The following is a 26,857-nucleotide window of genomic DNA, read 5'->3' as shown; positions in this document are numbered from 1 at the left end:
GACTAGGGAAATAAACTCTGACGCGGACTTAAATACACCTAACTAACGAAGACAACTCAAAACAGCTGATAAACACTGGGAATCCACGCAGGGTTAACGAGGGGGCGTGGCACACAGGGGGAGCGGACGATCGGGCGTGACAGAACCCCCCCCCCCCCCCAAAGGCGTGCACTCCTGGCGCGCCTAAGGGGAGCAAAGCGACAGGGACACAGGACCCGGAAAACAAAAGCAAAAAACTCAACGGGGCACAGGGAACAAGACAGACACGCAGAACAGACACAGGGACAGCAACTCAGAAAACAACCGACAAACCACGGGAAAAGCAAACAGGCACAGGGGCAACACCAGAGACACAGGGGAAACACCAACGGGAGGAATGAAGGGGCCAGGAGTGAACAAAGGAGAAACAGGAGGATGAGGAGCAAACACAGGGGGCACAAAGGCAGGGAGCAAGGAGGCAAAGGGCGGGGGGAAACAGGGAGCCAGAGGGAACCCCGGCAGGTGAGGGGCAGAAGCCGCAGGGGCCACAGGCGACCGTGAGGAGGGAGCAGGAGGGAAGGCCGAAGGTGAGGAGGAAGAAGGCGAAGGGAGCAATGGAGGAGCCAAGGAGGAAGACGAAGGGGACACAGACAAAGGGGAGGAGGGAGCAGCAGCCGCGGCAGGCGAAGGGGCAGCCGTGGCAGGCGAAGGGGCAGCCGCCGCCGGCCAAAGCTGAGGCGACCGACAAGTCGGCCGCGGGGGACCCGTAGGCAATCAACGAGGCGTCGGAGGCGGTACCGCAGCCGACCGACGAGGCGCCGGAGGCGATCGCCGAACCAAAGCCAGGGCGGCCGCAGGCGACCGCCGAGCCCCGGCACAGGTGTCCCCTCCCCTTCCGGGAGACTGAGAGGCGGGGACCCGGCCGGGGTCTGTCACACTGGGGTGACAGTGGAGTCACAAGGGAAGCCATGGGGCAGTCACAGGGGAAGCCACGGGGGAAGCCAGGGCAATCCCTGAGGGGTCCCACTCAAGCTCCCCCTCCAACTCCACTATGGAGGGAGGAGCGTCAGACCAGCAGTCGGGGACCTCCTCGGGGACAGGGGCCTTGGGAGCCGCGGGGGGCTGAGCTGGGAGCTCTGGAGCCGCGGGGAGCTGCACAGGGGCCTCGGGTGCTGTAGGAGGGAGCACAAGAGTCACAGGGGATGCCGCGGGGAGCACAGGAGTCATGGGGAGCACAGGAGACTGGGCAGGAGGTGCAGAAACGGCCTCGGGGGGCAGGCCAACAGGGGGCGCCGCAGGAGCAGGAGACGACACAGGCGCCTCTGGGGGTGCCGCAGGAACCTCAGGGGACACTGCAGGGGCCAGGGGCGCAGCCGCAGGCACATCCGAATCAGCACCAGCAGGGGGCGCCGCAGGCGCCTCCAGGGGAGCACTCACCCCTGGCATGGGGACCACGGGGAGCACAGGACCCACGGGAAGCTGAGCGGGGAGCTCAGGAGTCACGGGGAGCTGAGCGGGCAGTTCAGGAGTCACGGGGAGCTCAGGGGACTGGGCAGGAGGCGCAGGAACGGCCTCGGGCGGTGCAGCAGCAGGAGCCTCTTCCTCTGCAGGAGGAGCCTGCTATAACTGCAAGCGAAGCAGCTTTCTCAGGGTTTCCTCTGCCTTGGTAAGCTGCTGGAGTGGGGAGTTGAGGGTGACGGTGGCAAATTCCCTCCGGAGCTGCTCCTGGAAGGTACCCGCCTCTGGGGAGGCGCTCACTGCGGGCTCCCCCACCACTCGGCAGTATAGTCCCTGGAGGGTGAAAAACCTCCTAGCTGTCTCCAGGCAGGGCCGTGGCTCAGGAATCACGGGGGGGCGCTGCAGCCTCAGGAAGCACGGGGGGCGCTGCCCGCTTCAGAAACCGCGGAACCCTGATGAAGGGACAGGCTGCGGGCTTAAGCAGCGAAGCGGCGGGTGGACGGGCTTTGGGCGTCCGCTCAGGCAAAGCGGTGGTGACGTCATCCGCGAACACCACCGGGTGGAGAATCGGACGGGGATTCTCCTGACGTGCATCAGGGTAAGCGGCGGAAATGGAGATGGCCCCCAGACAGACCTCATGCACGTCTTCTGCCTCTCCGCTTCTTCTGCTGCGTTATTGCAGCGAGACCAGGTAACTCGTGAGCCGGCTTCGGTCGCCAGTCATCATCCGGCCAGTACAGGCTGGGGTCGCAGAACGCATGATTTGCCAGGATCATCCTCAGAATCCCAGGACGATCGTCCCTCAGCTGGTACGCTGGCGACAGGAGGAGCGGACGGTCGGGGGCATGACATAGGGGATCAAATACTTATTTCCCTAGATAAATGACAAATTGATTTGTACCTGTTACATAATGATTTTTTCTTGTTTGTTTTGTTGAAAATCTATCTTCTGATGTTGAAATAAACATACTTCTCATTTCTTTATAAATGGGTGAACTTAGGAATTCAATGGGGGGGTCAAATAATTATTTCCTTCATTGTAGATATGGGAATGCTTTGATTTGTGCTTCCCAAATATTAGCCACCCCCTCTGACTCCCACTACTTCACACATACCCGCAGCGATGCAGGGTGGCTGTGACCATACCAGGCTACAGATGCTAGCCAGTCTAATCCTTGGTATACACAGAGCACACATGCACATTACTCATGTATCTCTATAAGAACTACTACCTTTGTCTGTTCCTCATTCTATAGCACAGCCTGCCACACAGGGGTCACTCACAGGTCACAGACGCCCAGTTAGCAGAGAAGGAGAGAGAAAACCATAAATGTGAGCAAATGAATTGCCGTTTGCAAAGCATTAAAAGTGCTAAATTGGGTCTACATCATCCAGCACTCTCAGTGAAAGCAGCAAACAGTTGATTATGCCATAATGGAACGGTTCATAAAATCCTCTCAAGGCAGAGGCAAGAGTCATAAATGAAGGATAAACATTGGAGGAGGGTAAATGCCATTTATAAATATAAAGCAGGATTCAGGGTCTACGTGGGGTAAGGTGCAACAACAGAAAAAAAACAAGTATTGCATGTGAACTCTACAACTACTGTAACCTATTTTGTCAGAGAGACTATGTACTGTACCAGTCAAATGTCAACAAGATAATAACCCTAAGCACATGTTGAGGTTATGTAAGTACTGTATTATCTTGTGAACAAGAAATGAAATGGAGTGCTGTGACATATGACCAGGGCCCCACAATCCCCCAAACTAATCTGTATAGAGCAGGTTTGGGATGAGTTGGATTGAAGAGTAAAAGCAAGGTAGACAACTTGTGCCCAGAACTTGTGGAAACTCCTTCAGGACTGTTGGACAAGTATTCCAGGTGGCTACACCTGGAGGTTGGTACTAAGACTCTGCAATGCAGTCATCAAAGCAAAATAGGGCAATAGTGAATGGTCTAAAGTTTTAAGATGTTGAACACTTCTCTTGGTCATTACAATATCTGATATGTTCAATTCAATTCATTTTTATACAGCACCTTTCACAACAGAGTTCCCCCAATGCGTTTTACATGGGTGTGTTGTGATACATTACAACATACTTAAGATATACTATAATAATATAAAAGCAGGAAAGAAAAGGAAAAGAAAGAAACAAAGAAAGCCAGATGACAGTGGAGGAGAGGAACCAAAAACTCCGAAGCAGGGAAGAAAAAAAAACCTCTGGGGATCCAAGGTCAACTGGAAAAGAAAAAGTGGGCTTGCTTACTAAAAGCAAGGTGTAAACTGTGATCAAGGTCAACGCCAAAGTCCATCAATGAGTCAGTTCTCCACACCTGCCTGTGTAGGGGAGCAGTTTGATGTCTGTGCCCACAATGTTACAGTTCATAAGTCAAACAATATGTATTACTTCATTGCCTCAAGGCCTTTTACGGTAAGGTGAAAGAGATAAAATAGAGACAAATGCATTAAAAGCAGATGTGTCCAAATTTTTGCTCCTGTGGCTATAACATGGTCCAGTTCTAGTCCTCTACAGTCTATAATGGAAATATTGTATTAATTTAGTCAATCAGTATTTCTTAACAAATCTCTCTGAATCACACAAGAACACATGCAGCCATTTATTTACAAACACTGGACAAGCGCTGACATACAGACATACCTTTGCCCTGGACCATCACGTATGTGGCTGCGGTCTTCTCCCCAATACTGTCCCATGTGTTGTTAGGCCCTGGGAGCCACTCTGTGACCTCACACTCATACTGGCCCTCGTCACTGGGCAGGGCGGTGTAGATGGACAGGGAGAATGTGTCAATGTCAGTGCGCTCTGCTCGGATCCCCCCATAGGCTGCACGATCGCTGTAAGCGGGGCTCAGCTTGACCACACCCTCCTGGTCCAGGGCAGCAATGTGTTGCTCGGTGCTGCCATTCCTGTCCAGCCGCCGCCACGTGACGGACAGGCCAGCCACTTTGCCAGAGATGGACTGAATTTCACACATTAGCTGGATGGTTCCACTCTCCTCGATATCCGTGGAGTTACTGATTAATGACACAGTCAAATTGCTTCCTGGGGACAGAGAAACAGTGGGATAGGGCATTTGTTTGAATGATAATTTTGCATTTATACAGTTGAGGACAGAAGAGGTGATCTCTCCTTCTCAGTAATCCTACTCAGACCCTAATGACTGCTTTAAGCCCATTACCAGCTGCTGATGATGCACCTTGCTTTTCTCCAATTCACGTAAACATTTCTTTCTTCATTCATTTGCCATTCAGATTCTATTTCAGGGGCCATTCTGTTTCTAGGAGAATAAAATCTGTGTTCCTTCTGTAATCAGTGTCACACTGTCCTTTTCACATTTCTTCCAACACTGAATCGAGCAGCACGAGAAATCCTGCTATTATATGCACTTCCAAGATGTGGAATGGTAAATAGTGCAGAGGTATCTGTATAATGCTAAATAAAACCATCTTCATTCCCCTTTTAACTGGGGGAGCTTTTGGCTGGAAATTCACTCAGTGGTAGCATGTATGCTAACAAATGCAGAACTTTTGGAGAAAAAAATACTTTACAAAGTAATATCAAGTACTCATGGAGGTCAAAGAGCATTTCTTGTCTGATTTAAAAAAAAAAAACAATAGGAATTTCTGTTACTATCCAGATTTAACAGACAAAACTGAGCTTCTTTCTCAGAAAGCAACAGGAAAAGCAGTGAGCTGCTGCTACTTACGGAGAGGCTGAACGGTAACCTGCACATTGCGGGACCTCTTGCTCCGGTCGATGAAGTCCCCAGTCAGGGTGCGCTCACGCTCGGTGACACGGCAGATGTATTTCCCAGCATCCTCAGGCCGCAGGTTCTGCAGTCTCAGCAGGTAGACGGCTTGACTCTCCTTGCGTACCGTGAGCTGTCCAGTGGTCTCACGCTGCACATAGTCCCCAGCTAGCAACGGTACGGCATTAGGCCCGACCATTGCCACTGGCGAGCTGCTGAACACCCAGGACACAGAGAAGTAGCGCTCCAGAATGTTCTGCGCATCGATGGCGCAGCGTAATTCGAGGGGCTCGCCTGTCATGTAGGCCCGTCTCTCGGTGCTCAGCTGGATGTTAAAGTCTCGGTCTGTGAAGAAACACACACAAACACACACTGACTCACTATGGGGGGCTTTTAAAGGGGTGGAACTAAGCCTGGATGGGATGCCACTCCATCACAAGGTTCACACTCACTCATTCACTCACACTAAAATCATTTACTCACTTTGCATGTTTTGGACCAGGAGATCCGGTGTTAGTTAGTTAATTGAATTTTCATGCCATGTAAGTAGCTACAGCTATATTCATGGTGTAGAATAGGTTCTATATAAAAGTTAATAATAATTATGGATAGATGGATGTCGGCCAAGATGGTACAACCTCAAAACACTTAAACAGCAATAAAGAGACTACCTACAAATTTAAACATTCTAAAAAAGTGGCGGATTTGAGGTAAACACATGGGGATAATAACACGCACTAGTAAAGCAGGGATGTGCAGCAACAGTGCTACCCACTTAGCCACTGTGCTGCCCACAGTACTAGGCTTGCAATGTGCGATTTACGATGTAAAAGTCAACACTGCATGTGAGGTACACTAGATTACCCCCCCCAGTCCAAAAACATACTAAGCGGAATTGGAGTTACCAAATTGTGAATGGTGTGTGAGTGTACCCTATGATGGGTTGCCACCCCATCCTGGATTGTTCCCTGTCTTGTGCATATGGTTTGTGGGATAGGCTTTGGATCCTTGTGACCCCGAATATGACAGATACAGAAAATGGATGGAGTGGGTTCCATTTCAATACGATATAGTATATGCTATTTAAGAATCATTAAACAACAGTTAATTCCGACCAAGAAATCTGATTAGACAAGAGGCTTTCTATGAGTGCAGATAACAGAGCATAGCTGTGGCCAAAAGTTTTGAGAATGGCACAAATATTAATTTTCACAAAGTTAATTTAAATGAATTTTCTCAGTTTTTATAATGCCAATTTGTATATGCTCTAGAATGTTATGAAGAGTAATCAGATGAACTGCAATTAATTGCAAAGTCCCTCTTTGACATGAAAATGAACTTAATCCCAAAAAAACCATGTCCACTGCATTTCAGCCATGCCACAAAAGGACCTGCTGACATCATTTCAGTGATTCTCTCGTTAACACAGGTGAGTGTTGACGGGGACAAGGATAGAGACCACTCTGTCATGCTGATTGAGTTAGAATAGCAGACAGGATTGGGGCACCACCAGTGCAGAGCTTGCTCAGGAATGGCAAGAGGCAGGTGTGAGTGCATCTGCACACACAGTGAGGCGAAGATTTTTGGAGGATGGCCTGGTGTCGAGAAGGGCAGCAAAGAAGCCACTTCTCTCCAATAAAAACATCAGGGTACAGGGATTGGACTGTTGAGGACTGGGGTAAAGCCATTATCTTTGATGAATCCATTTTTCGATTGTTTGGGGCAACCAGAAAAAAGATTGTACGGAGAAGAAAAGGTGAGCGCTACCGGTTACCAGTCTTCTGTCGTGCCAACAGTAAAGCATCCTGAGACCATTCACCTGTGAGGCAAAACTAATAACTAAGTGGCTCAGGGAACAAAACATTAACATTTCGGGATCATGACCAGGAAACTCCCTAGACATTAATCCCATTGAGAACTTGTGGTCAATCCGCAAGAGGCAGGTGGACAAACAAAAACCCACAAATTCTGACAAACTGCAAGCATTGATTATGCAAGAATAAGCTGCCATCAGTCAGGATTTGGCCCAGAAGGTGATCGACAACATGCCAGGGCAAATTGCAGAGGTCTTGAAAACGAAGGGCCAACACTGCAGATATTGACTCTTTGCATAAACTTAATCTACCACCTAGCGCAAATGCTAACCAGGCACTAGTGGAGCTGTACGACTCACAACCTGCAAACTGCCCACCCGGAAGGGTTTTCCATAATCGCAGGCGACTTCAACCAGGCCAATTTAAAAACAGTGCTGCCTAGATTTCACCAGCACGTAAAGTTTGCAACCTGGGGAAAAAACTGCTTGGACCACGTGTACACCACCATAAAGGACGCTTACCGGGCCAAACCCCGTCCACATTTCGGCAAATCCGAACACATTTCAGTGAAAATGATCCCAGCCTACAGCTCGCTGCTAAAACGCACATCACCGGTCCAGAGAGAGATCAGAGTGTGGCCTGAAGGAGCTATCACTGCACTTCAAGACTGCTTCAAGAGCACAGACTGGTCAGTGTTCAGAGAGGCTGCCACCTATGGGGGACCGTGTTGATGTGGAGGAGTACACAGCAGCTGTGACTGGCTACATCTGGAAATGTACTGAGGATGTCACTGTCTCCAAGAAGGTCATCACAAGTGCTAACCAGAAACCCTGGATGACAGCGGAGGTCCAGATGATGCTGAAAGCACAGGATGCTGCCTTTAGATCGGGAGACAGGGATGCCCTCAGAACTGCACGAGCCAACCTCACTAAAACAATCAAAAAGGCCAAGTTTGCATATGCTCGTAAAATACAAAGCCACTTCCATAACACGAGAGACACTCGAAGCATGTGGAAAGTCATCCAGGCTATCACAGACTACAAACCACCAACCTCCCTATGCGGCAACAATGCATTGAACACCTTCTACGTGCGGTTCGATGCACTCAACACTGAGCCTACCAGGAAATCTGCTCCGCTCCCGGAAGAGGAGGTAATCTGCCTGACCACAGATGCAGTGAAACAGACCCTATCCAGAGTTAACCCACGCAAAGCTGCTGACAATATCCCGGGACGAGTGCTGAGGGAGTATGCAGACCAGCCGACAGACACTCTTACAGACATTTTTAACACTTCCCTGAAACAGGCTGTTGTTCCAGTGTTTTTCAAGACCAGCACAATCGTCCCAGTTCCGAAGAAATCAGCGGTGTCCTGCCTGAATGACTACCGTCCCGTGGCCTTAACACCGATTATCATGAAGTGCTTTGAGAGACTAGTCATGGGCCACATCAAAGCCAATCTTCCCAGCTCTCTCGACCCCCTCCAGTTGCGGTCAACTGACGATGCCATATCCACCGCACTTCACCTGTCACTGACCCACTTGGAAAAGAAAGCCTCTTATGTGAGGATGCTGTTCATTGACTTTAGCTCAGCATTCAATATCATCATCCATCAGAAACTGTCACCTAAACTGAATGGGTTGGGCCTAAATACCACGTTAGTGAACTGGATCCTTGACTTCCAGACTGACAGGCCACAGTCTGTCCAGATCAGCTCCAACACCTCCAACACCATTACATTGAGCACAGGCACGCAGCAGGGCTGTGTGCTCAGCCCATTGCTCTTCACGCTACTCAATCATGACTGCACAGCAGAGCTCAGCTCAAACCACATCATTAAATTTGCAGATGACATGACTGTGGTGGGCCTCATCAAAAACAATGACATCTCAGCATACACAGAGGAGGTGGGAAGAGTGGCAGACTGGTGCAAGAACAACCACCTCTCATTAAATGTGGACAAAACAAAAGAAATAATCATCGACTTCAGGAGATCCAGCACTATGCATCCACCACTAACTATCGACAGCGCTGTTGTCGAGAGGGTGCAAAACACCAAGTTCCTGGGTGACCATATCACAAAGGACCTCTCTTGGTCCCTCAACTCTTCCTCTAAAGCTGAGAGGGCTCGTCAGCAGCTGCACGTTCTGCGAAGACTAAAAAGAGCGCGCCTACCACCACAGATCCTCAAGACATTCTACACCAGCACCATCGAAAGCCTTCTCTCCAGCTGCATCACTGTCTGGTATGGGAACTGCTAGGCTTCGGACCGGAACTATCTGCAGCGGATAGTGAAAGAAGCTGAGAAGGTTATCGGTGTGCCCCTACCTCACTTGAAAGACATTTTCAAGACCCACTGCTGCAACAGAGCCAGAAACATAGTGAAGGATCACTACCATCCATTACATGGACTTTTTTCACTCGTACCATCTGGCAAACAGTATCGTAGCTTCCGTTCTGCCTCCACGAGACTGTGTAACAGCTTCGTTCCACAAGCCATTATCTGAACACACTTTAAGTGTAGATCATAGCTCTTCTGAAATACCTCATACCTGCACTTTCATGGTTACTCTGTACAATATAGTAACCAGTGCAATAGTACTGTGCAATATAATATAATATAATAACCATGTGCAATTTCAGTCACTAAGGCTCCCCACTCAAAAATACTGGAGTGTTGTGTACTGTTCTGTCCATTTATTGTTCCATCTATTCATCGTAGAATGTTGTGTACTGTAATGTGATCGCACCCTTTGCACTTTAATGTGTTGCCTGTTTGCACCTTTTTGCCCTGTTGTATGTGATGTTCAGTGTTACTAGATGTTGCACCAGGGCCATGGGGAAATGTTGTCTCATCACACTTTGTACATGTATAAAGCCGTTGATGACAATAAAGTAACCTTAACCTTAACCTTAATGTAAATGTTAATAAATGCCTTTGACACTTATTGCAATTATACTTCAGTATACCATAGAAACATTTGACAAAAAGATCTATAAACACTGATGAAGCAAACTTTGAGAAAACTAATACTTGTTATGCCAAACTTTTATCGGAACGTTACATTTACAACAAGGGGAGCAAACATTCTTGATCACTGCTACTGTACATGCCATTCAAGCAGGGCAACAAAGCTGTTTCCCAGCTGGCTTTTGGTAAATCGGGCCACAACACTGTATTCCTCATACCGGAATATAAACAGGAGCTTCTTCAGCAAGTCCCGGTCATGAGGGAGGCAAAGCGCTGGACCGCCTAATCAGAAGCAACGCTTCTGGCAACAGTAACGACTTTCGTGAACCAGAAGCCGTGGGTGGATGGAACCGTTCGCGAGGCTGTGAACTCCCGTAATGCTGTGTACTGTATAATGCAGGTCTCACCACCAGCGGTTATGATCGCTTACAAAGCGGCTTCAAACGGAGTACAGCACGCAGTCAAACTAGCAGAAGAATGTTACAACAAGCGTGTTCAGCAACTTAACATCAGCAAGACCAAGGAGCTGGTGGTGGACTTCAGGAGGAGTAAGGAGCGCTCCTACTCCCCTCTCTACATCAATGGGACTGCTGTGGAGAGAGTAAGCAGCTTCAAATATCTAGGCGTATGCATCACTGAGGACCTGACATGGACAGAACACATCCAAGCCCAGTCCAGCAAGGTGAGGCAGCGTCTTTACCACCTAAGACAGCTGAACAAGTTTTGGGTTTCTTCAGCGATTCTTAGGACTTTTTACTCCGGCGCTGTGGAAAATGTCCTGACCCAGAACATCACATCCTGGTACGGAAACAGCCGTATACAGGACATTAAGGGACTACAGAGAGTGATTCAGGCAGCAGAGCACTGCACCAGATCTTCTCTACCACCTCTGCTGGACATTAATGCCAGGAGATGCCGGAGCATAGCAGCCAGGATCATTGGTGACTCATCTCATCCCAGCAACTGTCTGTTCCAGCTGCTGAAATCAGGCAGGTGCTTTAAGAGTATTACGGTAAAAACAGAGAGACTCAGAAGGAGCTTCTGTCCTCACGCCGTAAGACTCCTTAATCAGGACATGCCACCACTACACCCTGAATATACACAAACCCTTGCAAACTCTTCCCAACTGTCACAAACCTGCTGTTTTCAACAATCTGTAACTACATTTCCATCCACCTTTGCTGCTATATTTATATATTGTTTTATATTTATATTTACACTTATGTCACCTGCACTTTAAATATAAAGCTCTGTCATCACATGAACATGCACAGTTTATTCACCATTGTTTTATTTCCTGTATTAGTACTTCTGTATTCCTCTTATGTATACATTTTAGTTATTGTAACTTTCAGTTTATTGCAAGATTTTTATCTTTTGCCTTATTCTTAATTCTATTTTTGATTTGATTTGCACAGTCTAAGGGGTGGTTCATGGTACATTTCACTACATGTTATACTTGTATAACCATGTATGTGACAAATAAAGTATCATGTATCTTGTAAATAACTCTATGCTGCCTTCTATCCTGCAATTCCAGTTTTGGGTTGATTTGGGGTCAATCATGAGGAAGATTTTCTGGTAAACATTTTCATGTATATAATTTTTTTTGTGAAATGGTAATAATCCGTCAAAAATCAAATAGAGTAAATAGAGTAATAATAACTGTTGTGATCGCGTCCGGGGAAGCAGGAGCAGGGAGACGGATAATTGGGAAACTGGGTTTATTATGGGGAAACGAAGGAAGCACAGGGCAGCAACGAACTAACATTAATGACTGATCTGGGGTTACAGACTCAGACGTGGACTTAAATACACAGGATTAAACAAGCAAAACAGGAAACAGATGGTTACAATCGGGGTAGTACACGTGGTTAATGAGGGGGCGTGGCACAGATGAGGATCATACGAGAAGGTCATGACAGAACCCCCCCGCCAAAAGGCGCGCACTCCGGACACGCCTCAGTGGAGGCGACGGCCGTGACGAGACCGGGGACACGGGACCTGGAAAACAAGACCAAGAACATTACCGGGTCACAGGGAACAGAACCGAAACACAAAACAAGACCAGGAAGGGACACACAGGAGAAACACCAAGGGAAGGGACAAAAGGACCGGGAGTGAATGGAGTAACCACAGGGGGACGAGGAGCCAAGACAGGAGGGACAGAGGGATGCCAGAAACAGGAAAGGTTGGGGGATACAAAGGGGAGCCCGAGAGAGCCACAGCGGGTGACAGGCGGCAGCCGGAGGGGCTGCAGGCGACCGAAAGGCCGAAGCTGGAGGGACCCCGGGCAGCCGTGAGGTAGGAGCTGGAGGGGACCACGAAGGGGCAGAGGAGGAAGCTGGAGGGACCAACGGAGGGGGTGAGGAGGAAGATGAAGGGGGCACCAGTGGAGGCGAGGAGGGAGCAGAAGGGGACCATGGCGAAGGCAAGGAGGGAGGGGAAGCCGCAGCAGGCGACGGCGCAGCCACAGCATCTGGAGCCGGGGGCACTGGAGTAGGAGATACAGTGGGTGGAGCCAGGATGTTGGACGTGGGCGGAGCCGGAACATTGGTTGGAACAGCAGGCAGCTCCGGGACCTCGGGCAGAGCAGCAGCAGGCGCCTCGGGCAAAGCAGGAGGCGGGAGCGGAGCCGCAGCAGCGACCTCAGGCGGTGACGGAGGAGGCGCCGCGACCTTGGGCGGCAACGCGGCCGCTGGGACTAGCGGGCCCAGCAGGACAGGAACAAGCAAGACTGGTAGGTAGGGAACAGGCTGGATGGGCGGATCAGGGACCTCTAGTGCAAATACCTTGGGGACAGGAACCTCAGAGGGCTTTGCAACCGGAGTCTCGCGGGAACAAGTAGGTCCGGAACAGGCATCACAGGCAGGTCAGGAACAGGCATTACAGGCAGAACAGGCACCGGCAGGACAGGCAGAACAAGCGCCAGTGGGACAGGCAGAACAGGCGGGTCAGGGACATCAATAAGAGCCGCCAGGGTCGGTGCCATAAAAGCGGGCTTTGCCCCTTTAAGAGCCCTCGGGATCCATGGGATAGCGTCCCACACAGCTTTGGCCCCTTTATGGGCAAAGCGTGCCTCCCGGAAGGGATAAGCCGCTAGCGGCGGCTGCTCTGTGGTGGCTAGGCGGGCTTTTAATACCTGCGGGGGCGATGCGGCGGTGATGTCCAGGGTGATCGGGGATTCACTGGCAGGGAGAGTTAGCTGCCGAGAGAGAGCATGTCCGCAGGAAGATCGTCGGGACTTCTTCTGATCTTCTCTCCTTCGGCTTCTTCTTCCTCCTCCGGTGGGTGGCTGTTGTCTGAGGTTGCTCCACTTCCGAGAGGATGGACGGCGGGTTTACAACCTCAGCGGTGTGCAGCGCGACTGACTGAATCCTGTTTTCAGTCACATGCTACGGGGTTTATTACGGGAAAACGAGGGAAGCACAGGGCAGCGATGAACTAACATTAACCCTCTGGAGTCGACGGCATCGTCGGCGATGCCGCGTATCTTTCTTGTGTATTTCAGTTCATAACTCACTGAAATCTTATTATAGAAACATGAAAAACGTCCATTGTCGGAAGTATTAAAGTTTTTAAAAATAGGTTAAATCGGCAAAAAAGTAAACCATGTCACGTTACTTTGTTTTACATGTATTGGGGGCGTGTAGTACCGCTGTCACCCGAAGATCGCTATTCACATTCTAAATAGCCGCATTAGCGCGTATTCAAATCGCATTCGCATGGTAATTTTATGAACAGCGCAACAGTGAAACGCGATCCAGATACATCCCCATCAGCACCATAAAAGGGGGGGAGGGATGTAGCCAGGTGTCAATGGCTCATTCATACACTGCTACATACAAGTTGCTACATATTCAATGAAAGGAGCCAGAAATAGTGACATGAGTTAGGTTTTTTTTATTTATTTATCCAACTGAATGTTGCAACTACACCATTTAGTCATCTTCATGTAGCCAAGACTTTGGTGATCAGATATATGCGATCAAAACAAACTTCCACCATTGCTTACTATGTACTGTTATAATGTTTCTGCAAGTGTTCCAAACTGCATTTTGCAATGTCTATACTTTGATGTCAAATTACAAACTGCACATAAATCTGACATATTTATGAAGTACACTAATATTAAGATGAGTTTGTTGGCAAACCAAATATACTGTATAAGAAATAATTTATTTGCCATGAATTAAGTTTATGATATTGAATGAAAAGTGTGACCATGCCCCAGTCAGTGAAAGTGTGTCCCTTACCCCTAGACTCCAGAGGGTTAATGACGGATCTGGGGTTACAGACTCCGACATGGACTTAAATATGCAGGATCAAACAAGCAATCGCGTTAAGCATCTATGGTGGACCGTTCCCAAAACCATACGCCAGCATCTGGAGAATACAATGAACAAATTTTGCATGAGTAACTTTACTTCCCATGACAATAAATGTCATACTTTAAAAAACATATTGTACTCAAACAGAGGTAAGTAAATGAGGGGATGTAATCAGTGAAAGGATATACTTTGTCAGCTTTTCCCCATCTGAGCCAGCGGCAGATTGCCAATTATCCTGTAAAAGCATTGTCACCCATTTGCTTTTTAATTTTCCTTGCTTCCTTAAAAATAGAGAAGCAAAATAGTAGTAGACAGCTTATTCCAGCATGCTGCTTAATTAATTTCTGAAATGCTGGAGACAAAGGATGAGGCATTAAAGAGCTTGTCAGATGGCTGGATGGTATCAGAAGCACCACTAGATCTGAGCGATCTTACCTATATTTAGCATCCTAAAATGCCCTGTGCTGTTGCCCCAGAAATATTTACCCCACTGATCTGTCCCATAAGTGTCTCACACCTCTTCTGTTGCTCACCCCACATATTTTAGTCCTCAGGCAGTGAAGCATCGCAGCAGTAGATGGACCTCCAGCAGCTACCTCTGTGATGCTGAAACAGCAGGCAGCACGCGGCACAGGGCAGTTTGACACTCTGCACTGGGTCTGGCTTCTTCCCATCTGCTTCTTCTTTTCAGCCAAACTTTCTCATGAAAAGCCTATAAGCCCACCGAGTCTGAGCAACTCACTCCAGGGGAATCCTTGCCAAAATTTCCAAGCCCCTTAACACTCTCCTCTAAAGATTAACACACCATACCCTATCACAATAAACACATTACTTTGGCTACCTTAGTGGATTCTGCCAGTCTCAGGAGTCCTCCCTTATGGGCTGGGAGCATACTATGGAATTTCAACATCCATTATACTGATGCTCTCAAGAAAGGAGCATAACTTACTGGAGACACACAACTGCTTTGTGTGCAGATGTGATCACTGCCTGATTCCTAACATCACTGGTCCACTTTGTCTGAACAATGCCTAGAAGATGACCTACTTAGGGATACAGTGGTATCTTTATAGAAGCTGACAGACAATGACGGGATATTTCAAAGTTGGAAACCAATTACAGATGGCCCATGCATTTCAAAGCACTCTTCGCATCACACTGTGATTCACAGCAGCTCCATCACTTCATGCCTAAGGGGGTTGTCACATGCCAAGCATTGAGCTTTGCACAGAGCTCAGCATCAGCGCTCTGTTCTTGTAATTAGTGCCATTGCTCAGTAGTGGTGGCACCAACCCCCCCCCGGTCTGCTCATTTAGTGCTGGTCAAGCAAACTTGTGATTTTTTGAAAGGAATTGCCATCATACAAAGTGGCAAAAGAAGCAGCAAAGCATTTAATCTTCCAGCAGATTTTTAATTATGGCTGAGATGTCAAAGAGGTGATAAATCTGGTTTAACATTTCATAGATTTCCAGCAGACCCAGTGAGTGGATTGCAGCGGTCAGACAGAAAAATTGGCAGCCCCTCGAATACACGCTTTTGTCTATTATTTATATGTATGATTCATTTATTGAAATTAGATTTGTTTGCAGTCCATTCAATGTGTCACCTTTTTCATGTTTTGAACCTGTTTAAGGGCAGTTCTAATGAAATTTTAAGTAAAAATGGAGCATTGAAGGGAAGAAAAATTACTCAAATTACATCAAGATATTGCCCAGTCCTAGGCTGATATAAAAAATTATTTACAGTACACACAGTTGTTTTACATACTGTCTTCCTGTCATTAGACATCGCAGTATTAATAAAAGGATAAAACTCACTTTTGATACCATTAGGAATCAATCTTTTTAGGGAATTTCCCATACACCAGGCCTGTGTACATGACCAGTCAGAAAAAAACTTGCTTGCATTTAAACTTTCATAAGCTTTAAACTACTCACGCCTGTATTGAGACATGGTGTGAACTAAATAGTTGAAGACGTCATAATACTTCAGGTTGGGGATGTCGCCACATTGCAACGCTGAAGAGGTACGGAAAGATGACTTGGTTATGAGCAGTGATGGGAATAACGGCGTTAAAATAATGGAGTTACTGAAAAAAAGTCATTTTTCAGTAACGAGTAATCTAACCAATTACTGTTTCTATTGTTGCAATGCCGTTACAGTTTTCATCCAACCAGGATCTCAGCCACAGGAGCAGCAAAGCTTTTTTCTTTACTTTGGTGAGAGGGGCGAAACAACCGCATAAGTGATGATGATTGGCTAAGGTAGAGTAAAATTTCATGGTAAGCCAACCAGAGGCAGAGGTGGGCGCGTGTTTACATAAACACAAACACGCATGCACAGGAAAGAGACAGCAATGGTGAGTTCAAAAGTAGCGGTTTTACAGTGGAAATGCAGACATTACTTTTCCCTTGTTGAAATAAAGGCAAGAAAGTATATGTTAAATGTACATTATGACCTGGAACTAAGTCTTTACCCACGTCGGTAACAAGCAATTCAAATCGTCGTCTCACGCTTCATCAAAACTAGTGGCCAAGAACATGGATGTTGATAGTAGCCCAAACCCAGGTGCGGCTAACGTGAGCTCCGCTAACGAGGAGGAGACAGAGCCACACCACCAAAGCAGCCTAAGCTTGATTTTTTCATTTAGTATTATATTTAATATTATATTGCTAACACTTCTTATTGTTAAACTGTATACTTTTGTGAGGAAGAAAATACAGTATGTCTACCAGTCATCTGAAATTGTGTGACAATTTGATTTAATTTGCACTACAAAGATTGTATATTTATTAATTTATTTTTGGTACATTGCTTAATTTTGGTACAAGCATAATTTAATTTAGATCTCCAGCTGCTGCCTGTTGATATGCAATAAATATGTAAAGTTCTAAAACACCTATTGTGTTTTATCATTCTACTATTATATACATAGCAATGACCATATATACAATGATATGTTAAATTTGATAGGTGTCTTGTCTCACATTGTCCTACAGCGATATTAAAATAGTGTAGATTTGTGTACAATGTTTTCTGTTAAAAAATTATTATTTTATTTATATTTAGACTTTATTAAACATTCAATAAACATATTTGATTGACAGTGTTATTACAAATAATTGAACATACAGCTGAATTTCCACCATAGGGGGGGAGGGGGATCCACATTTTTGACATATTTGAACATTTAAAAAAAATGTAATGCATAAGTTACTTTCCCAGGTAACTAGTTACTTTTATAAAGCTGCAACTCAGTTACTAACTCAGTTAGTTGGAAGAAGTAACTAGTAACTATAACTAATTACTTTTTTTTTTTTTAACTCGTTTCTATTTTGTTTTTTAAAGTAATGTGCCCAACACTGGTTATGAGTATGGATCACGTATACCAGCCTTGTTGAGTTTCTGTTCATATTTGGTATTACTTGAGATTTATCTAAAAGATTAGATAAAGGAAGATCAGTATCAACCACATATGTGTCACTACTACAATTTGTCATTTATTTGAATGATAAAATGCCACAGGGAAGGCTTTAGAGATCATCTTGTCCCCAAGCACGAGCAAGGCACATGACAGGCCTGTGGAACCAAGTGGCAAAACAACAAAACCAAGCGGCAAAAAGTGCACACCTTACAACATAATTTTTCAGTTGTTGGATGTGTTACTAATTACAAATTACTAATTGCTGTATTAATATTTCTCAGTGTGCAGTAACTACAATGTTAGCAAGGGTATATATGGTTTCTCACTGGTGCTATACATGCTAACCTCCGATTTCAAACATTACAGCAATTAACAAACCTAGCATCCCAACCTGACTGCTGACATTTTGCATTCCTTACTATTTGCGAAAAGCATGTACCGCACTACATGATTCTGGGTAAAAACGATCACAATTTTTTTCAATTTCAATTTCCTCCCACAATTCTGAAGCAATATATTTCTCTTTCTTATTATTACTATTTTGCATTACATATTGGAACTATTAAGATGGAACAAACAATATGAAGAGACACAATATATCGATTAACATACCAATATTGCTGACCAGTCTTTAAATGTTATCAATATTCAAACTTATCAAAACTAGAGCTAAATACACATATTTAAAAAAAACAGACATTGCCATCAGTTCATTCACCACTTATAAAAGTTCTGAAAGTACTAGCCAAGACATTTTCATAATTCATTATTAAGCTGTAGATCGGTATTCAGTTTTAATAAAATGTCTTTCCACTAATCTGTGCTGGCAAGCTCCATGTCTTTTTCAAAATAAAAAGGAAACATCCTCTTACAACTCAGTTTTCCTTATTGTGATGCACTATAATTTACAATGCTGTATTTAAAACTGTCTTGAGTGAATTTAAAAGAATAGTTTGCTTTTTGTAAGATTAATAGATTTGAATGTGAAGTACTTTTTATTGTTCATACTTAAGCACTTGTATAGGCCAGTGTGTGTGTATGTGCACACACACACACAAGTTGGTCTTCGTATCTAATTGGGGACCCTCCATTCATTTCTATGGGGAAAACTATAATCACAATCACGACACCCTTAACCTCTACCCATACCTAACCTTAACCTTTGTGTGCCAGTACAGTTACATGGGTGGTTGTTGTTTAATTTTTAACTTTTATTTTTTTCTCGGTCTACGTGAGTACTTGTCTGTCCTTGTTAATTGACAGCGCGAGTGTTATCGATAGCTGCAGGCGTTGTGCGAGCGGCATTTCTGTCTGCGTACCTTCGCATCAAACACCCGCGGGGTAATATTATCTAACGTCGGTAACATTAACTCGGAAAGGACAGTTGCTCCTGAGCTTTGCTCGGTCGCCGGTCGGGGTCGGGAGGACATTTTCCACTTTTTTTCCCGCTCCGGCAGTAGCCTGCTTTGAGAGGGGTTTTTTGTATTTTTTCGAGAAGGGTCTGGCTGCAGACATCCACTGAGGCTCACGTCCACTGAGACGCAGGAAATGCACTGAGCGCCCGGAAATGACGTCACGCATAAAGTTTGGTGGATACTCACGAGCATTAGCAGTGCGTCCATTGTTTAGCAAGACATTGGCGAAGGAAAGTAGAACGGTAAGTTCAGTTTTAATTGTTTAAATATGTTCAGTTATTAGTAATTCAGGAAGGATGGGAACTTTGTTTGCTATGTTTGGAAGTGGAATGGTTTTTGTTCGTTATGTTTAGAACGGTTGGAATTGTTTTTTTGTTCGCTATTGTTTGGCTGCTATAAAACACAGTCCGTGCTTAGGTTATTGCTACTTTTACTTAATAGTTTAACTTATTTTCATGTGCGGCTTACTCTGATCAGTTGAATGGTGCTTTCATGCCACTCAAATGCATATATAAAGTAAATGTAAGTTAGCCTGACTCAAATCGCTGTGTTGCTGAATTGTATTCAAGTAATCACACTCCTTCAAAAGCCCATAAATGCATACACAATCGTTCTCACGGAGTTTTGTTTTTCATTTTGACCAACAGATGCACAGGTCAATTTGGCGAAGGAATGCCGTGCCTCAGTTAGCAAGATGTGCTAATGTAACCATGTTAATGTGTAGCTATTGGTTTTATGAACTCCTTCAGTCCTTTGTTTTTTTTTTATGTAATTATTATTTATGACGTGTTATTTGTGACTGTTTGTACTTAAAATTGCATTTCGTTGGTTTGGTTTGTACTTTTTGGTTCCGCCACAAAGGTTCCTACTTGAGTGTTGTCCGCCAACTTTAACCTAAAGAATTAATAATTTGTAAATTCTGTTGTTTAAATTATTAGAATAAAATTTCCTTTAGCAATATTGATTATATCCCCCCACGTTATAATTTATTAATATATCGATAAGGAACCTTAGGCAAAATTTGTAATAAACTTTTCCCCTTCCCACGATTAGTGTAAGCTGAGGAGAGGCTGTACGTCGCTGACTGCTCCGTTCATTTTAGGTAGGTTATGTATTATGTTCGAGAGGTATTATTGTTTGACATTTTGTTTTGACTGTAAGTTAGCCATTTGGTTGTAAGTTAATAGGGAAGTTTTGTGTTTATATTTCATTCTGTATGGATATAATTTTTTTTGATTACTCTTTCTGTCACACCTGTGTTGCGCGATATAAAATTCCTGTCAGAATCCACTTGGATTTGGCGCTGTGTAAGCTGAGGAGAGGCTGTACGTCGCTGACTGCTCCGTTCATTTTAGGGAAATAAATTACGACTTCCACAACTACTGCGTGCCCGTTCTGGTCGAATCACCGATTGCTACACTATTTTACAATAGTTTCCATTGCCCTTTGTGCCCAGTAACGATGTCTAAACCGACAACGTTACTGCGAGCTCAGGAGCATTTACATTCACACGCAAAGACCGGAATTTCATTCCAAGGTATGTCATCAGGTATTTTTGGTTTTTAAAATCATATTGACCCTAGTAGATTTTCCTAAACTCTGGTGAATGAAGTAGATATGTTCTCAGAACAGTGTTTATTTAACTAGATCTAACTAACATATAGCATTCCTTGGTACCCATTTGTGTTGTACCATTTCATGCTTTGTCTGTATGTTTTGATCTCTTTATTAAAGACCCGCAACTTTTTGTAAGTTGTGTTGTAAAAAGTCTGTCAAACTGACGATGTATTCATTTATTAAATTCCTTCAACAGAATTCATAATGAATGAATCGCATAATAAATGAATCATTCATCCGCTTTTTTGATTCGACAAACCTTCATGGGTTTGGAGATGGCCTTTATGTCGATTTATACAGGTTGTTCAACTGCAAAGTTCCTGCGCAGTTGCGCATCAGTGTTCGCTTCCTTTGCCATATTGATACTAAATGTTCCACATTGGTTCATGCCATTCATAAACAGTGAATAATTGGACCAACACAATACCAGAGAAACTTGGTGTACTACTATTGTTAAGTCAATGTGGAACATTTTTCTGCGGTTGCAGACCAGGACTGTGTGTGTGTACGCATGTGCATGTGACAGAAGGTGTTCCGTGTGTCCATTAATTCTTGCACAAAGTTTTAATCTTGCTTGCATGATAAGCTGTAGTCATAATGCCGCTGACAATTCCAAATTTCTAATTGTAGCAAACTGGCAAACTAAATTGCCACAGGAGACTGGAAGCTACTGAAAAACATGGTAAAGTGGATTTCAGCATTTTCTATTGCTACATTTCTATTGGAAACAACTGTCCTTAGTATCATGCATTGTATTTTGCAGGATGTTCCGAAACAGATTGGATCTGTGGACTGTGGTGTGTAAGAAGGACTACCTTGAATTGTCGGGTGTAACACTTGTGATGTAGTTTCAATTGAAGTTTTTATCCCCCCTCCCCTCTATTTTGTCAGTATGCACTCTGCACGGCCTTGGGGGAACCATTCCACTTTACTGCTGTAAGTACGTCATTAAGAAGGTATTCTTTGCGACGCTGTAGAATGTTGCATAGTTATCTATAAGAGAAAAAGGTGTCCTAACATTCTGAATGCATGGTTTTTGTCTTTTTATATTCAGTCTAACATGCCATGGATAAGAAAATGGTGGTGCCTAACTCTGATGAACAGTGGTTTGGAAAAGTATGTATGGAAAGCATCGTGTTGTACATTGAGATGCATTCAGATGCAGAATCAAGTGCACTTTCTCTGCAGTGAAGGAGGTTTCTGTCAGATATAGAATACCGGGTAAAGCCCAGCAGGGAGGCTGAATATTATATTTTTGTTATTTTTAAGGTAATATTCCATTAATTCTTCAGTGGTAGTGCATTCAGCTAATGGATAGGTTTTGCGTATATGGGTATTAATGACACCATTGATGATACATTGAGATATTGAAACATTAAGTCTTGGTAGTGTGTGTGATGTGTACTTGTACTACTCAGACATGGACAGAGGAAGACTGAGGAAGCTTCACACCTGCTGAAAGCAAACTTGGAGCCTCTCTCGAGGGTGAGCACTCCTGCTGTTCTCAGACCTGGTGGGCAAGCTGTAACTGACTGCTGTACCCAGTGTAATAGTGAGGTGTGTGTGTGTATGTCCCTCATTTTTCTCAGGTGGTTTTCCTGTTGACTACCAGCTGCGCCTGATTAACTAACCCTAACCCCTGATATTCACTTCCAATGTCATATAGGAGTCGCGCGTCATGAGGGACCTCTGCAGTGCTGTGTGCTGGATTTGCAAGAATCACTCTCCAGTGGAGAGGTGACCGAACCTGCTGTTCTCCAGATGGAGGCTGAGGATCAGCAGGAAGCACTCAGGGAGGTCCTGGAGGGTCAAAGTGGCAACAGGAATGACCCATTCATGTTTAATTTTAATAATAGGGAGGACATGGAAACCTTACTCTCTAATTGCGTTGATGGGATGGGTCTTAAAATTCATGCCATGTTTACATAATACAAATTTTTCCTTATTTTATTCCGTTCCATATACTGTTTTTTGTTTTTTTTCCGCACGTTTGTTCAAATTTATACATCAATACACTACAAATAAAATGTTTGCCAAATTATCTATGTATAGTGATTTATTTATGTAGGACGTACATTATCTTCGAATAACAGAAGTATGGAGAAAAGCTCTGCAAGAAGCATAATTCTGCAGTCTTTAAGGCTTCAATATAATACTCTGAGGGGGGAAAAAATCTGGTCACCATTGACAGTCACAATCAGGACTACAGGTGATAAAATGTAATAAAATTGTGTACTTATCAAATTATAAGTACAAACTACTTTTATAAATGTATAATTCAAATGTGATAAGCACAAACTATTTTTAAAATAATCTATGATTTAGTAATACAGTGGTCCCTCGTTAATCGCGGGAGTTAGGTTTTAAAAATAACCTGCAATAGGCGAAATCCGCGAAATAGGATTCATTAGAAATCGAATATTTTCGTAGTTAGAGCATTGGAAACCTGTTTACGACCTTCTAAATACGTTTTTTAACATTATTAGAGCCCTCTAGACATGGAATAACATCCTTTAGTCACCAATAGTTTATGACTGCTGGACAGGGAAGCAGGAACGGGGACACGAGGAGTCAGGATTGAAGGGTTTATTTGGAATCACTCCAAATGCGGGACAGGAACAAGTAACATCAAAACGTCAACGACAGACCTGGGGTTATAGATACTGACAGAAACAGAATCAAATTGACAGAAAACAACTGGTCACAATCAGGGTTGCATATGTGGTTAATAAGGGGGCGTGGCACACAAGAGGATTGGACAGGTAGGTCATGAAAATTACACTTGTATTACCCAAAATATTAGAAAAAATAATAGAAGATAAATATTAGACGTTATAATTGTTATTATTATACATCTAATTACGAAGAGCAAATATGCTTCCGATGCGTAGCGATGTATCATTTTCATTGTCTCGATCAACTTTTTAATCAATAGACAAAAAACCGTGATGGAGTGAAGCCGCGAGGGACGACTATATGCATACAAACAAGTGATAACTGCGAACCATTTTTAAATGAACTAAAAGTAGAATGTATCATAGAATATATCTATGGCTGCGTCTCAGTGAATTAGTGATGTCACTTCCTGCGTGTCAGTGGACGTGATGTCACTTCCTGCGTCTCAGTGGACGTGAGTCTCAGTGGATCTGCAGCCAGACTCTATTGGGGGCCTCCCTAGAGCAATTTTGCTTTAGTTTAGCTAAACGTGGTTCAGCAGGAAGTTAGTCTCGGATAAGTAATTGTTAATTTATTTTAAAAGTTTAATTTTAAGGTTGTTATCGCTGACGCTGTCGGATAATTTATAAAAAAAGTTCCAATTTAACGCAAGTGTTAATTTAGTGTTTTATTGTACTCAGCACTTTATTGTTTTAACTATACGTTAATTAGATCAACTAAATGTTTAAATACGCTATATTAATATACTGGGCTGGGAGTAAAGGAGTGAGTTAGGTAATTATGGGGCCAGCTCAGTGTTGTGTTTGCAAGATGTTTGCCCTTCTGGATGCTTCTGTCCACTCGGACTTCATCTGCGAGTGATGTAAGTTAGTAGACTCACTCACGGTCAAGGTTTGTGACCTCGAGGAGCAACTGGCTCTCATCCAACACAGCAATGAGTTAAAGGAGAGACCTAGTACGCCTTTTAGGGAGACTGTGTCTATGTCACAAGTGGGGAGGGGGGAGAATGATGAACAGGTAGGTCAAGAGAGCTGGGTGAACGTAGGTCATAGACGTAGAAAAGGGCGTACACAGTTCACAGAGGCACCATCACCTGAAGTGACGTGTCTAACCGCTTTCAGGTGCTTCCAGCTTTAGAGCCAGAAGAGACTGGGGAGGCAGGTGGGCCCATAGGCACCAAGGAGCCGCCTACCCCCAGGAGGAGGGAGGTTGTGGTAGTAGAGGATTCAATTATTAGAGGTGTAGATATTAATGTGTGCATCCGTGATAGAGGGTCCCGTACGGTGTCTTGCCGGCCTGGTGCCCAGGTAGGGGACCTTCCGAATCGAGTGGACAGGCTTTTGGCCCCAGCCGGGGTGAATCCAGTGGTCGTGGTGCATGTTGGCACCAATGACATAGGAAAGGACAGGAGGGCTGTTCTGCAGGATAAATTTATAGAAGTCGCGGATAAGCTTAGAAGCAGAACATCCACGGTGGTATTCTCTGGAATACTTCCTGTGCCACGTGCAAGTCAGGCTAAGTTAGCTGAGATAAGAGGATTAAATGCGTGGCTAAAATGGTGGTGTAGGAAAGAGGGGTTTAGGTTTATGGGGCACTGGAAGACCTTCTGGAACAGGTGGGACCTGTTCAAGCCGGATTGGTTGCATCTGAATCATAGGGGAACCAGTGTATTGGGGAGGCGTATGTGTAGAGTAGTTGAGGAATGTTTAAACTAGGGACTGGGGGGGCAGGGAGGTTAGTTACGAATTTATGTGGGGAGAGATGGAAAGCCCAAAAAAATATTAAAAGTGGGCACTGTAAAAGGCCTACCATTTGTGGTCTTTATTTAAATGCTAGGAGTATTAGAAACAAAATTAATCATTTAGAGGCTTTAATTTCATCAGACACTTACGACATTATAGGAATAACTGAAACATGGATGAGTGACAATGATGGTGAAGAATATAATATTGATGGTTATACATTGTTCCGTAGAGACCGAATAGGCAAGAAGGGAGGTGGTGTTGCAGTATACGTAAAAGAAAACTTGCAGGCAAGGGAGCTCACTGATAAAAATAAAAGTACAAAAGCTGTATGGATAAAACTTGATGCTAAAGACTCAAATGGCCTAATTGTCAGGGTTTGTTATAGAGCACCTAATATAGCTGCAGAGGAAAGCGGAATGTTATATGACTATATCAGGATTACGAGTAATAAAAATGTGGTGGTTATGGGTGATTTTAATTTACCTGGGATACAGTGGGACACAAACTCTGGCTCTTCTTACTACCCCTACCAGGGGAGAAGCCCTTCTTGATCTTGTTTTCTCTAATAACCAGGATAGGACTGGAAAATTAAAGGTTTTAGAACCATTGGACGGTAGTGATCATAGCATGGTTAAATTCAAGGTTAATTTTAGTTTCTGAAGAGCAAAGTCCAAAACAAAACCATACAATGTTAGGAAGGCTAACTTTAATGATATGAGACTGAAACTAGAAACTTTAAACTGAATGGAGTTAAATTGCAAAACAGTTGAAGAGGAATGGGGATTTTTTAAAAGCACATTGTTGCAAGTGCAAGAGGACTTCATACCTGTTTCCAGCAAAACTAAATCTAGGAAACTACAACCAAGGTGGTTTACTAAGGAAATTAAGAATAAAGTCAGAAGGAAAAGGGCTCTCTTCCACAAATGAAAATTAACTAATGATTTCAAAACTAAGCAGGAGTATCTAAATCTACAAGTTGAGTTAAAAAACAACATTAGAATCTCTAAGAAGAATGTAGAAAGAAAAACTGCACTGGAGGCTAAGGATGACAATAAAAGTTTCTTCCAATATTTTAACTCCAAAAGAGCTCTAAAAGCTGAAATCACTAATTTGCAGGATAGTAAGGGCCTTATAATTGAAAATTAAATTGATATAGTAAATGAGTTTAATGATTATTTTACACGGGTGTTCACAGTAGAGAACATGAGTAACATACCACCATTTAGTACGAATACAGTGCTGTCATTGACCAATATATGTATAACTGAGGCTGATGTGGTACTAAGCCTAGATAAGCTCAAAATAAACAAATCACAGGGCCCTGATGGCATCTTACCTATAGTTTTAAAAGAGATGAGGGATATCATTAGCCAACCTTTAACTTTATTATTCCAGAAATCGTTATCTGCGGGTGTGGTACCTTCTGATTGGAAGCATGCTAATATAACCCCCATATTCAAAAAAGGGGATAGAAGTAATCCAGCAAATTATAGGCCAATCAGTTTAACTAGCGTTACTGGAAAAATAATGGAAGCTATAATTCAAGTGAAAATGGTAGATTACCTGGATGCAAATAGCATTCTGAGGGATAGCCAACATGGATTTAGGAGAGGTAGATCCTGTTTAACGAATTTATTTGAGTTCTTTGAGGAAGA

The 26,857-nt window shown here is 44.2% G+C and overlaps 1 protein-coding gene and 1 long non-coding RNA gene across 9 annotated transcripts in view; one reads left to right on the top strand and one right to left on the bottom strand.

The window, feature by feature from the left end:
- The window catches only part of igsf3 (immunoglobulin superfamily, member 3), a 224,151-nt gene that overhangs the window by 89,078 nt on the left and 108,216 nt on the right, over nucleotides 1-26,857 (bottom strand). For both annotated transcript variants that reach the window (XM_072700949.1, XM_072700950.1), the window contains 2 exons: nucleotides 5,170-5,556; nucleotides 4,101-4,505 (listed from right to left, as the gene is read on the bottom strand). In XM_072700949.1, coding sequence (XP_072557050.1) covers nucleotides 4,101-4,505; nucleotides 5,170-5,556 — 792 coding nt within the window. The remainder of the gene's footprint in view (nucleotides 1-4,100; nucleotides 4,506-5,169; nucleotides 5,557-26,857) is intronic.
- Nucleotides 19,309-22,822, top strand: LOC140578873 (uncharacterized). Of its 7 annotated transcripts, XR_011983168.1 has the most exons (6): nucleotides 19,313-19,406; nucleotides 20,218-20,266; nucleotides 20,621-21,717; nucleotides 21,836-21,897; nucleotides 22,200-22,266; nucleotides 22,448-22,822. It is a non-coding gene; the product is annotated as an uncharacterized lncRNA (long non-coding RNA). The 7 variants fall into 7 exon arrangements; XR_011983165.1 differs by having other exon boundaries at nucleotides 19,309-19,406; nucleotides 20,218-21,717; XR_011983166.1 differs by lacking the exon at nucleotides 19,313-19,406 and having other exon boundaries at nucleotides 19,448-20,266.

Source organism: Paramormyrops kingsleyae, chromosome 16, assembly GCF_048594095.1.
Source record: "Paramormyrops kingsleyae isolate MSU_618 chromosome 16, PKINGS_0.4, whole genome shotgun sequence".
NCBI lineage: Eukaryota > Metazoa > Chordata > Actinopteri > Osteoglossiformes > Mormyridae > Paramormyrops > Paramormyrops kingsleyae.
This window is presented reverse-complemented; position numbering and strand designations above follow the sequence as displayed.